The 13,303-nt window shown below is 41.8% G+C and overlaps 1 protein-coding gene across 3 annotated transcripts in view; it reads left to right on the top strand.

The window, feature by feature from the left end:
• Daam1 (dishevelled associated activator of morphogenesis 1) overlaps positions 1-13,303 on the top strand; it is a 188,100-nt gene that overhangs the window by 139,122 nt on the left and 35,675 nt on the right. For all 3 annotated transcript variants that reach the window (XM_008839503.3, XM_008839501.3, XM_008839502.3), the window contains exons 7-15: positions 802-912; positions 1,018-1,121; positions 2,680-2,746; positions 2,972-3,089; positions 3,509-3,647; positions 3,925-3,983; positions 7,723-7,910; positions 8,390-8,689; positions 8,982-9,089. In XM_008839503.3, the coding sequence (XP_008837725.1) occupies positions 802-912; positions 1,018-1,121; positions 2,680-2,746; positions 2,972-3,089; positions 3,509-3,647; positions 3,925-3,983; positions 7,723-7,910; positions 8,390-8,689; positions 8,982-9,089 (1,194 nt within the window). The remainder of the gene's footprint in view (positions 1-801; positions 913-1,017; positions 1,122-2,679; positions 2,747-2,971; positions 3,090-3,508; positions 3,648-3,924; positions 3,984-7,722; positions 7,911-8,389; positions 8,690-8,981; positions 9,090-13,303) is intronic.

Below are 13,303 nucleotides of genomic sequence, written 5' to 3'. Positions count from 1 at the left end.
ACCCCATATACCACATATACACACATACACACACACACACACACACACACACACACACACACACACACTTCAAGAACCAGAAAATAAGTCACCCTTTCTGGTCCCAAAGGAAAAAATTACTTGATACACACACACACACACACACACACACACACACCTTGGCGATTGCTTGCACTGTGACTTCATTTTAGGATCAAGAGCCAGAAAATACGTCAGGTGTGGTTACCCACACCTTTAACCCCCGCACTTGGGAAACAGAGGCAGGTGGATCTCTGTGAGACTGAGGACAGCCTCTTCTACAGAGCCAAGTTCCAGAGGCTAGCCAGGGCTACATAGTAAGACCATGTCTCAAAAAGCAAAAAGAAGCTCCACCCCACCCCCTCCAAAAGAATCAGAAAATAGAATATGCTTTCTACAGTTAATCAGACTTCGGTCAAGAATGTGGCCCTACACCCTATGTATTATATAGATCACATCTTTTGACTCTACTACATGGAGTGTTCCCTGAAAAGTTTACAGGTTGCTATTCTTTATTTTGGATCAATATTAATAGTGAGATTATGTCATCATATTTTTACTCAGATGTAAACAGTAAGTGCACATATTTGTGAACATACTTGATAAAGAGTTGTAAGTTTATAATACTAATCTTAAGTTATAAAGGTGACCTTCTATGGATGGGTGCAATTTTGACTAAATACAAGATTTTAAAAATTAGTTTCCAGACATAAAACCTCATAAAATGAGCATAGATGGGGATGATGATGCCTCCATCTTTTCTTACATTTCTGTCTTCAACAGACATTAATTAATGACTTGGATAAGAGCACTGGGCGTTACCGGGATGAAGTGAGTCTCAAGACTGCCATTATGTCCTTCATCAACGCAGTCCTAAGCCAGGGAGCAGGAGTGGTAAGCACCTCAGTACTGTACTTTTACATATATCACTAAAGAATAATTGTTCAACAGGTTTACTATTTAGTTGAAAAATTATATGTATTTTATCACCCTTTCCAGGAGAGTTTAGACTTCAGACTTCATCTTCGCTATGAATTTCTGATGTTAGGAATTCAGCCTGTTATAGATAAATTAAGAGAACATGAAAATTCAACATTAGACAGGTAAGTCAGACCGTTATGGTTTGAGAGAGCTCATGCTGTATCCACATGTGGCAGCACCTGTCAAAGGCCCACAGTGGGCTACTTCCAACTTGCCTGTAATCTAAGGAGCTTGTATAGCATGTTAGCATGCATAAATGTGTTTTTCTTAAGAGACTTGTCATATAAGAAGCAGTGTAGTTCCTATATAGCTTACTGTGTGCAGGGTGTGGCATACCTGGATCTGTATCCTGCCATCGTGTTGCCGCCCATGTCTAGTTACTCCCTCTCAAGTTACTCACTTTTTCTAAATTTCACTTTTTTTTTTTTTTTGGTCTTTTGGAGACAGGGTCTCCCTGTAGCCCCAACTGTCCTGGAATTCACTGGCCTTGAACTCACAGAGATCCGCCTGCCTCTGCCTCCTGAGTGCTAGGATTAGGCATGCGCCACCACGCCTGGCTCCTAAATTTCAATTTTACACCTTCTAGAAGAATGCTGATACTAGCAACGACAACTGCCTTCTAGCTCTGTCACCAAAATTGACCCTAAAACCTGTAGGTCACTTAGTAACTTGAATAGTTATTCTCTGAAAGTGAGTTTCCAGTTGCTGTTGACTTATTATGGTTTCTAAGCTGCTCCCCTAGCTTGCAGACACTCCCTTCCCCCTCCCTTTACCTTCATCCGTGTGCTGCATCATACTCTTCTTGATAGTGACACACACCAGACACTCTTGCCTCAAGACACTTGTGCTTAGAATTTCCTCAGCGCCAAACATTCTCACAGATGTTCTGATTGCTTATTCCCTCGTTCCCTGCAGAGAGCTCGTCAACTGCTGTGCATGTGCCCTTCCATTCCCTGGGTTTCCCCTTCCCTTTACCATTATTGTTTGTCTTTATAGACCTTATAGTCCTGGAGTGTGGAACAGTGTACGAGGTTAATCAGTATGTGCACGAATGAACAACATGAATATTTCTTTTGTGATCTTTAATTTAAGGGCAGGTCAAGTGTGGGTATACAGGCTTGTTTTTCCATAAAAAGAGCCTGGACTTCTTAGATCTAATAAATGTGTATGTATTCATTTGCTGATGGTCTACTGTATGCTATACATCCTAGGCTTTCAGTTTCTTACTGTGCTCATACTTAAATAATATAGGTTTTTTTCTTAGAAAAAACATAGTTAAACAAAGGCTTCAAGTTCTATTACCTTGTTTCTTTTAGAGATTTCACTCTGAGAAATCAGGAAAGCACCCTCCCCCTGTACTTTTTCTCCTGTTCTGGGTGGTAGGAGTGTCAAACCCAGGGCTTCCCACTCCATAGCCTTACCCCGGGCTTTGCATGTGATGACAAGTACTCTACTACTAAACTACACCCCTTGCCTTTGGTTTTTTGAGACAGAGTCTCACTGTGTAGTCCAGGCTAGCCTTGAACTTGAAAATACTCCTGTCTTCACCTCCTGGGTAATGGGATACAGCTATGCACCACCACACTGTGCCTAGACCTATATATTAATGTCCTCTGTCCAATGTGCTTGTGTTTGTGAGATGTTCTGCTTTGTAGTAACTTTTGTTGAATGATCTTTCAGGCATTTAGACTTTTTTGAAATGCTCCGAAATGAAGATGAACTAGAATTTGCCAAAAGATTCGAACTGGTATGTATTCTTGTAATTATGCATTTGACTCATCAGATCACAGAATTTCCCTCCTGAAATGTGTTCTGTGAGTTGACATGGGCCAGTGTCTATGAACAAAATCAGGATTCCACTGTTACCTAAATGGCAGGATTAGTTTGTGTTTGCCTTTCCTATGCTCTTCCTGTATCAGGGAAATTAAGGAGCTTGGATGTTTGATTCAGATTTGTTTTTCCTATAAAATAGGTTCACATAGACACAAAAAGTGCAACTCAGATGTTTGAGCTGACCAGAAAGAGGCTGACTCACAGTGAAGCCTACCCTCACTTCATGTCCATCCTGCACCATTGCCTCCAGATGCCTTGTGAGTGGTGGGACTATGCGGGTGCCTTGGAATGTTTGGACAGCATCCAAATGGCTCTCTACCCTCAGCAGTACTGATTAGATTGGGATCCCAAGCCTCGGCTTTGTGACTGCCTAATGTGTGTTTCCTAGCAGATTAAGGGCTGTTATATAATCCTTGAAATGAAGTAAGCTATAATTTACTTTGATTTCAAAAATGAATGCATGCTTTACATCTTGTGTAGAAAGAGGTATAGAGAGTGCCTCTTAATCAAATGAATGATCATCACTTTGTCAGAATTCCAGAAACTGGGACACATTGGTGCAGATGATGTAAATATCTCTCTTTGCTGTGGCTCCAAAGGGTGACTGATGTTGAAAAACATTCATCCTAGTTTACGAACAACTTGAAGAGAGTTTTCAACCCCTTTTCCTTTTTAGATAAGAGAAGTGGTAACACTGTTCAGTATTGGCTGCTGCTAGACAGAATTATACAGCAAATAGTTATCCAGAATGACAAAGGACAGGACCCCGACTCCACGCCTTTGGAGAACTTTAATATTAAGAATGTGGTACGAATGTAAGTCTCTTCTCACCCTGACGACAATGTAAGCTACTCATTTTGTCCTGCTTCACAGTAACAGTTGGATAGATGAAATGTTCTAGAGGTCAAATACAAGTTACTGTACAGACACATGAAATCTATCTCAGCAACATCTGGGGTTCAATGTTTTTCAAGCATGCATGGAGGATTTTCTTTGGAGTAAACCATTTTTGTCCCTCAGGAGAATGCATTTGACAATGGACATATAATATTTTGTTTTGTTTCAACAAGTATTCCTTTAACTGCTCTACAGGTTGGTTAATGAAAATGAAGTTAAGTTGTGGAAAGAACAGGCAGAGAAAATGAGAAAAGGTAAATGACAAGACCCTGGTTAGCTGACCCTGCTGGTTGTGCTCTGGGAACTTTGCATTGATAATTCATGCTGACCTACGTGCATCAAGTAGCCTTTTCTTTTCTCCATGTCTTAAGGGCATTTTGCACTGACTCTTTCTGAATCAAGCTATTTTAGTTGTCTTGCTGATTCCCAAGTATTTCATTCTTTTATTATATTACTTTATAAATATTTTGGAAAAGCTTGTAACATTTGCTGTTCATATTTGGTAGTTCAAAATAAGTAAATGTAACTTATTTTAAAGGGCCCATAAGATACCTCAGTGGGTAAAGGTACTTGCTGCCAAGCCTAACAACCTGAGTTGGATCCCCAGGACCTATATAATATAAGGGGAGAATTGAATCCTGCAAATTGCCCTCTGACCTCCATGCATATGTCTATAGACACAGACACACACAGAGACACACAACACACACTTACACAATAATTAAATAAATGTAATAAGAATAATTTGTTAATTCAGGTTTCCTTTAAAATCTGTCAAGCATCTAAGCCTCCTTCCCCTTCTGCTCCATACTTGTTCTTTATTTAAAGTTCTTTGAGTTTTAAGAACTGTAACAAGGATTCTAGGATTTACTCAAACTCTTAGAGGAGAAGCACAGGCCATTTGGTTTCAGCTGTCCAGTTCTCTCCATGACCTTCAGTGACACCACTCAAAGAAAGAGAAATCATGCAGAGCAATGGTCACTGCAGAGTAAATGTTACCAACATAACCAGGCCAGCCACTAGTGAATATTTGAATATGGGTTTGACATTATCACAGCCCAAGTGACAGGAGAGACATTTGCGTTCCTCCTGGTGCCAGCCACTCACAGAAGTGTGCAGTTTTCCTCCCTCCTTCAGAAAAGTAGCAAATGAAAGTTGCCCCTTCGTATATACAGTTGGCATTTCCAGCCACTCCTCTCACCACCCTGCATAATGAACTGCCTTCTTATCCAAGTCATTCAGTCACAGCCAGTGAAATACAACCGCACTTACCCACTCAGTATCTAATGCTCTGAAACAAGTATCCTGGAGCTAAGCACTTCCTCTCTCACATCACATTGGTCCTTAGCCATTGAGCAAAAAACATTGGGGCTACCAGAGAGATCAGAAAAAGCACAGGACAAGCACTGCTATGTTACAAGTTCCTCGTATATATCCACATTTCTCTCAAAGAAATTCTATTAATAAATTCCAGAATCCTCTATGGAAAGAAAGAATCAAAACATTGCCTAAGATTTAGGGTAAAGAGAGATTAAACCAAAGAGAGAACAGTCAGTCTCTCAGTTTGCCTCAGTCATCAACTTGACACTGCCCAGAGTTTAGGCTGTCTCATTTTGGGGATTGTCTTGACAGACTAGCCATGGGCAAGTCTGTGGGCATTTTCTTGATTGCCAAGTGATGTAGCACTGTGCCCACTGTGGTCAGTACCATCCTTGAGCAGGTAGACCTGGGCTGAGCCTGAGATTGAGCCAATAAGTAGGGTTCCTCATGGCTTCTGCTTCAAGCCCCGTGCCTTGAGTTCCTGTCCTGACTTCCCTCAGTGATGAATTATGACCTGAAAGTGTAAGATGAGATAAATCCTTTCTTCCCCCAGGTAGTTTTAGGTCATGGTGTTTATCACAGCAATAGAAAGCAAACTGGGGCAGTTGATGAGCAGATGTTTAAGAATGCACTGTGGAGCTTGGAGGTTTAGTACACAGCTGAGGACAGGAGCTTTGGAGGCATTAAGCCAGGCATTCAGGGGACACCTAGTGCCTCCCGTGCTTTGAACCATGCAGGGTTCTCATTGCCATTCTGAACCCACCCTCCCTTCCTTCCTTCCTTCCTTCCTTCCTTCCTTCCTTCCTTCCTTCCTTCCTTCCTTCCTTCTTTCCTTCCTTCCTGTGATATACTCTCTTCCCCTCAGATCTCCCCTCCTACAACATGAGTATTAAACCTAACTCACAGGGTTCTTGAAAAGATGAAATGATAAAAGACATGGAAGATTAGCATAGTGTTGGGCACATACTAATTGCACAACCAATTATAGCAGCATTACAGGATTCAGGTGGTAAGGTGGTCCAGGAGAAAGACTTCAAGGTCAGTGGAAAGATCAGTGCAGGAATAGTACAGCATAAGAGAAGAGGCGTTATAGAGAGAATGAGTTCAGCTAGCAAAGTTAGATTGATGAAGGTACCTGGTGACAAATTAGAAGGTAGGCTTATGGAAACAGGAAGTTATTTGGACCAAAAAGGTGGAGAATACTTGAGGGAGAAGTCACTGGTGCACAGCACCATGAGAGGCGCTCAGTAGAAACTCAGTGAATGGATGGTGAGTGGATGTCAGTTTTGGAGATAGATTTTTAGTCTAGTACTTTCAAAACCTGCCTCACATTAGGGTCATCAGGGAGCCTTTGCAAACCATCCTCCTAAACCCAGCACGCACCTACTGAGTAGACTGCTTGGAGAGGGATCTGCTGCAGTGATCTTGAAATGCTAAGACTACTCACTGAATCTAAGGCACAGCCAGGTTTGACAAAGACTGATGATGTAGGAGGGTAAGGCCCATTCATAGTCTTTTAACTATGCCTGACGAACAAAATGATAGAAGAAAAAAAGGAATGCAGGGAGGTTCTGTTTAGATGTGCACCACAAGTCACACATAGTGGAGTGGTAGATGTGAGGTAAAAGTTGCCTTAACTTTAAAGCTAGTGAAACTCAAGAATTTTAATGGTTCACACCCTCCCTATAAATTCCAATTTGGGGAGCCATAGACAAGAGAAGGTCAGAGACAGAAACAATAAGAATGTTATCAAATTCAGAAGTAGATACCAGTTGTGTACAACTCAACCCCAGTGGGCTGGATCTCTGTTGTGTTCACTGATATAAGAAAAATAGGAACCGAGTCCAAGTAATTGAAATATAAATCTGCAGCCTAAACTTTATTATTCCTTTTTTCCCCAAACTTATCACTCCCGTCATCAAACTTACATTCATTGGCAATGTGGATAGCATTACGCTAAATTGGATGCCCTGTTCCTTGGTAGCAAGCCTGAGATTGTCAGTCAAACCACAGCTGAGAGCTACTTTTTCTCCTCACATTACTGTGACTCTCACTACCACCCTTAAGACATTTAGTAAGGAGATGATAGCATTTGCCTTCACAAGTTTTAGTAATTGCTTGCCAGAAATATGAAGTGCTTCAGGTAGCCTTCCCAGGGGGCTGGGAGGCATGACTCAGTTTCAGAATCACACTGGGTCTGCCAGCAGCTCTGTTACAAAATCCTCCTCCTGCTAGTGGGGCAGGAGCCACCAAACCTCAGTCACCAGAGCTGGGCTTCTCCCTGACCCATTCTAATTTATGAGAAGAGGCCTTTTAATATTTGTTTTCTCTATTGTAGCTATTAGGCCACTTCTATGACAGGATTCAGAAGTGGAATTAGCTACTAAACAGGCACCATTCTCCGTACTCAAACTTTTGTTTCATTTTTAGAATCATGGCTTTAGAGTCTCTTCTTTGATCCTTCCCCAAATGTAATGAAGTTGTTCTGCGATGCCCTTTCCCAGAGTGAACGCTGTCTAGCTCTTGAGTTGCCCCTCAGTAGAGAAGAGAATTGATAGCCAGCTAAGGAAGACCATGGTCTTAGCATCATCCTCAGCCCTTTTATTTTTTTCTTAAGAAAATGCTTCATCTCTGAAGACTCCTATTTTCGTGCCCCATTGTTTCCTTATATAGAACACAATGAACTACAACAGAAGCTAGAAAAGAAAGAGAGAGAATGTGATGCCAAGACCCAAGAGAAAGAAGAAATGATGCAGACCTTAAATAAAATGAAAGAGAAACTTGAAAAGGAGACTACTGAGCACAAGCAAGTCAAGCAGCAGGTGGCAGATCTTACAGCGCAGCTCCATGAGCTCAGCAGGGTGAGGATTGTGGCCTCTTGTCCACGGGGGCTGTGTTATTCCCAGGCATCTCACCCTGGAGTAGACAATGATGCAGGAATGAACTCTGAAAAGTTTTCTCAATTGATCATAGTAGTATGGACTCCCTGTCCCTGCCATCCTGTAGGGTAGCCCCTGCCATCCTGTAGGGTAGCCCTGCCATCCTGTAGGGTAGGTCCCTGCCATCCTGTAGGGTAGGTTGCACAGCTGGTTTGGAGTTTTTACTACCAATCAGGAGTGAGAGGCTTGAAGGCTCCACAGACCAACTACTTGGGTGTCAAGAATAAAGGCATACCCCAGAGGCCATGGGGGCCCCCAAAAGTCCATTACACTTATCTGCCCTTGAAACCCACATTCTCAGAACGTGATTGGTCTATTATATATTCCTTAGGCAAAATTAAATTCTCAGAATCATCCAATGAATTTCCTTCCCTTGACTTCTTTTCTTGTTTACTTTTCAGAGGACCATCTGTGCTTCAGTCCCAGGAGGACCCTCACCTGGAGCCCCAGGGGGACCCTTTCCTTCCTCTGTGCCTGGGTCTCTCCTTCCTCCCCCACCACCCCTACTCCTCTCAGGGGGAGCACTTCCTCCTCCACCACCTCCCCTGCCTCCCGGGGGTCCCCCCCCTCCCCCAGGGCCTCCTCCCTTAGGGGGAATCATGCCACCTCCTGGTGCTCCAGTAAGTCTGGCACTCAAGAAGAAAAACATTCCTCAGCCAACCAATGCCCTGAAGTCCTTCAACTGGTCTAAGCTGCCTGAGGTAGGCCATTTGTTCCCATTTCTGCACCAATGGGTCAGTGTCATCACTTAGGGGGAAGCATCCTGCTGCTGGATAACTTGATCATGTAGTGTGGACTTGGGGTTCTCACCAGCTCATATACTAGGTAACATTGCTTCTGAAATAATAACACATTGTTTGAAACTAGCTCATTTTGAGTATCCTGTAGAATGAAAAATTTGGAATAGAGGCAGTTTTTCAAAACATCCATACCTGTTCTATTCTTTTCTTTATGACTATCAACCATAGAATTGTTAACTTGATGTTTCTATAGAACAAACTGGAAGGAACAGTATGGACTGAAATCGATGATACCAAAGTCTTCAAAATTCTAGACCTTGAAGACCTGGAAAGAACTTTTTCTGCCTACCAAAGACAGCAGGTAACAGCATGAACCTTCCAGATGCCCCCAAAGCACTGTGTCTTTGTACATGATCCCTGGGCCATCTGCATAACCATGATGCATGAGCACTATATTGGGATGCCGTTTGGTCTCCCCTGATCTGTTCTGCAAGCAGCATGGCTGCATGCCCATGTATGTGCCCAGCAGACCATCAGTGTATGTGAACTATTGAAGACATATGGGCCGCTTGTCAGGAAGCTTCTTCCTGCCATAGTCTGTGTCCACAGCCTTGACTCTGTGTGTAGAGAATACTGTGTCTGATTATCTCTGTGCTCATTCAAAATGAATCCCTAAGGGAAAAAAGTATTGTCACTTCACAGGACTTGTTTTTCATTTCTCTAAGGAAAAAGAACCAAAAAGAAACACATCAAATGGTTAGTTTCAGAAGCAAAATGCCTTTTGGACTAGATGGACCCTTTAGAAGTATTGGGATTAGTAAGTAACTATGATTTAGCAACTAAATAGAGTCATTTTAGCCAAATGTCATGAACACGATGAGCTCAGGAGTAGGGCTGCACAGGCTGAACAAGTATGGAGCTAGCAGGGATATCAGCAGAGCCAGGGCAGCTACTCCAGTGTTAGGGAAACTTCTGTAACGGTAGCAAGCGCATGTGATTTGATGCCTGCTGCCTGCACACAATGATGAACCCTAGCAGGCAGCCTCACTGTATGAGCCCTGGTCATGTCTGTGTAGACTCTTTTGTTGCTCCAGAGGGCCTCCTCCAAACCTCTGAAGCAAGGTAACCAGGCATGGAGCTTGCCTTAGCTTTGTTCCAGAAGAACAAAGCTAAGGCAAGGCACAATCAATAGAGCCTTGGGAGGGGAAAATTGAGCCCAGAGGTATGAAGAGAAAGATCTTAAAGCTGACTGACTGAAGGACAGAACTAGTGAAGAGTGTGTACTGATCTCAGATGGGTTATACAAGTGCTGGGCATCTGCACAGGGATTTCCCAAGCTTGATTCTTGCATGAATCATGACCAGGGTGGAGCATCCTTAAACAAGCAGCAGACTTCCTAGTCAGCTTGCTTGGCTTGGTTCCTAAGAAAGAATGTCTCCGAAAAGAAACACTAACACCAAAGGGGAAGACGGACAGAGGCTAAGGAGGAACCAAAGCAAAGACTTTCTTTTCAAGATGGCTTTTGATACAAACAAAATGGGAGCAGGGCTGGTACTGCAGTAGAGTCTTTTGCTGGAAGATAGAGAAAGCTTCTCTGCAATGCCTTTTGTACTGATTTGGTAAAGTAGGAAGATTAAGGTACTTGGCTGCCATGATGGCACGCACCCTAAAACAGAATCTGCACCTCCATAAGTAAGAAGGCATCTTGTACAGTACTCTATGCACTAGTAAAGGAAAATGAAAAAGAAGGTAAGGAGTTGTCCAGTAGAAAGCAATGCACCCTCCTTTTCAAAGGGAGAACAAAGGGTGTATGTTCAGATCTCTCATCCTGTATGTCCTCTGCTCAGACTCACTCCCGATTGGCTGCCATGTGCCTCTTCTCTCTGTCTGATGTCCTAGGAAGGAGTCTCTTGGGTCTTGACATAAAAATCATAGGACGTTTTAGTAAATTTCCAAGTAATTCAAATAATCTTCTAGTCTGGTTATCTGTTTGCTTTCCCACTTAGAGTTGTCTGAGATAAAGGGTTGGGCACATACAGAGTATATTAAATGAAGGGGAAGCAGCAGTGATTCCAAATGATGCTATTCAAGTCTAAGCATGTGGGTTGCATTTATGGTGAAGGCAGGTGGTTGAAAGACCCAAGTTTACAAGCCTCATAATTAACTGGCTTTCAGCAGAAGGTGCAGCAGGATGCTGCCAAAATGCTGCAGGACAGATATGTGGACAGTTTTCAAGAGCTCTGAGAGACAGAGCTGCAGAAACTCTGACAATTGAGTAACTGTCTCCTAGCAACCAACACTGTTTAAGTAATCAGTAGTCATCCCAGACAGGATAGACCAGTACATTTTGGCTCTACTTAACACTGAGTAGACTGGTGAATAGGATGAGTTGTGACCATATTTTCAGCAACACTTCCCGAAGAGAAATTTCAACACACCTGCTTCACTTGAGTATTTTATGTAGCCCTCCCCCCTTTTGTTTTAGATAGGATCTTACTATGTAGCTCTGACTGGCCTGGAACCCAGTATGTACATTAGGCTAGCCTCGAACACAAAGAGATCTGAGTGGTTAGATTAAAGGTCTACATGTTTCCCCTCTTGTTGTAAGAATTGAAGATAAGGGGACTGGAGAAATGGCTCAGCAGTTAAGAGCACTGACTGTTCTTGCAGAGGACCTGGGTTCGATTCCCTGCACCCACATGATGGCTGAACACCATCTGTAACTCTAGTTCCAGGGGATCTGACGCCCTCTTCTGACCTCCACAAGCATTGCATGATACAGGTACACTTAAACACACGCAGACTATACACTTAATACACATAAATAATAAATAAAATATTTTTAAAAAGAATTGAAGATGAGAATTTTTAAACTATCAATATATTTTCCAAATAAGGGTAACTTGAGCCATTTTATTGAGTTTACAAAATGTTGAGAGTCAGAATGAGAAGAACTGCAGGCATTATAATTGGAATGTATAGAGCAGAGTATCTGAAGTGGAGTGCCTGTCACTGACTGTCCCATCCCGTGATGGTTACATCAAAGACCCGTGTGTGTTCATTTCAAAATTGGCAGTGCATACATATCTAATTCCCAGATTTAAGCTGCTCTTTTTCTATTCCCAAATGAATCCTGGGAATCCATTTCTTTCCATTATGTGTCTTCTTTCCTTCCTCCAGATTTATGAAATTTGGTCAAACTCTGGGCTTCAGCCAATTATTTGGCTAGATAAATTTTCCAGGCAGGCAAAGGAACACCAGTACCTATGTGCATGTAATAGGGACTTATAGAATATGGTTTGGGGATAGTGCAGCAGTATCAAATTAGCATAATTTAAATTAACAATGACTGTAGGGGATGTATGCATATGTACATGTGTAGAGAAACACACACTTAGACCCATACAAGCACACATGCATTTGCTTCTAATGCTTATATTCTCAGACACATATAAAATACAACAATTGATTTAAGAAGTATTTTATCATAAAATCAGATATTTATATTATCTTCTTTATATATGAAGGGTTCAAATACATTAAAGTTTTACATGGGCCCATAATATAACATAGTATAAAACAGAGATGAGAAAATATCTATCATATGGACTAAGAGATGATGTTCAATATTGACACACAGTCCTTTTCTAGTGTGGAGTGTGATATAAACATTTCTTAATTCAGCAGTTTAGTTCTCAAGGAGCTCATGTACTTATTTTCTTATTTAATGCTCATCCCAGCTCTAAGAGGGGGGATATTGTTCCTGTATTACAGATAATAGAAATATGGTTTAGTGTGTATTTGGTATCCCACAGGTGACACAGCCAACACTACAGAGTTCTCTGTTTCTCTTTGTTCTTTCATCTGGTTTTATTCATTATGACTCCCAGACTGTGTAAAGGATTTTCTTTACCTCCAGTTTTAAGAATTTTTTTCATTGTATATATTAAAGGTGTGCAGAGCCAATTATGTAAGCATATGAATCCCATGAAATGGAATTTAATAGCGTGCACTTATTCCCCTGTGCACATTACAAAGTTCATTTGAAAGTCAATTTCTTGAATCTCAAGACCTTCCTCACAGGAGCTACATTATACATGATCTCCAGGTCAGCCACAAGAGTCTCATTTTTAATACATAACATCGTGTGCTGCATAATAGTGTTGTTAAGATACAATTAAACAATCCTCACGTCTGTTTTATGGGAAATTTTCATCCTGACATGCTATAAATTCATCTCTCCCATATTAATGCGGTTGAATAGAGGGAAATGAGCTAAAGATACATTTGCCTAAAAGGAGTCATCGCTCTATACCAACACATCAGCAGCTTGATCTCTCTCTCTCCTTCCTGCTCTTTGCCTGAGGACAGCTCTTCTTTTGGATCCTATGATCTCCACATAATATAAAATTTCAAAGTTTCTGCCCTTTGATTTAGGGAACAAAGCAAAGCTACTGGCCCAGGCTCCAGACTCCAACTCTACTGCTAGGATGTAATATTGTAAGCCATTTAGGGTCCCATTTGATGGAATTTTTAGGAGTATCTGCAGACTTTTTATAAATTGTCAAAGAATTT

Source organism: Nannospalax galili, unplaced genomic scaffold (assembly GCF_000622305.1).
Source record: "Nannospalax galili isolate Female #2095 unplaced genomic scaffold, S.galili_v1.0 scaffold336, whole genome shotgun sequence".
In the NCBI taxonomy this organism is placed as follows: Eukaryota; Metazoa; Chordata; class Mammalia; order Rodentia; family Spalacidae; genus Nannospalax; species Nannospalax galili.
Note: the sequence above shows the minus strand (reverse complement) of the source record. Positions and strands in the feature narration are given on the sequence as shown.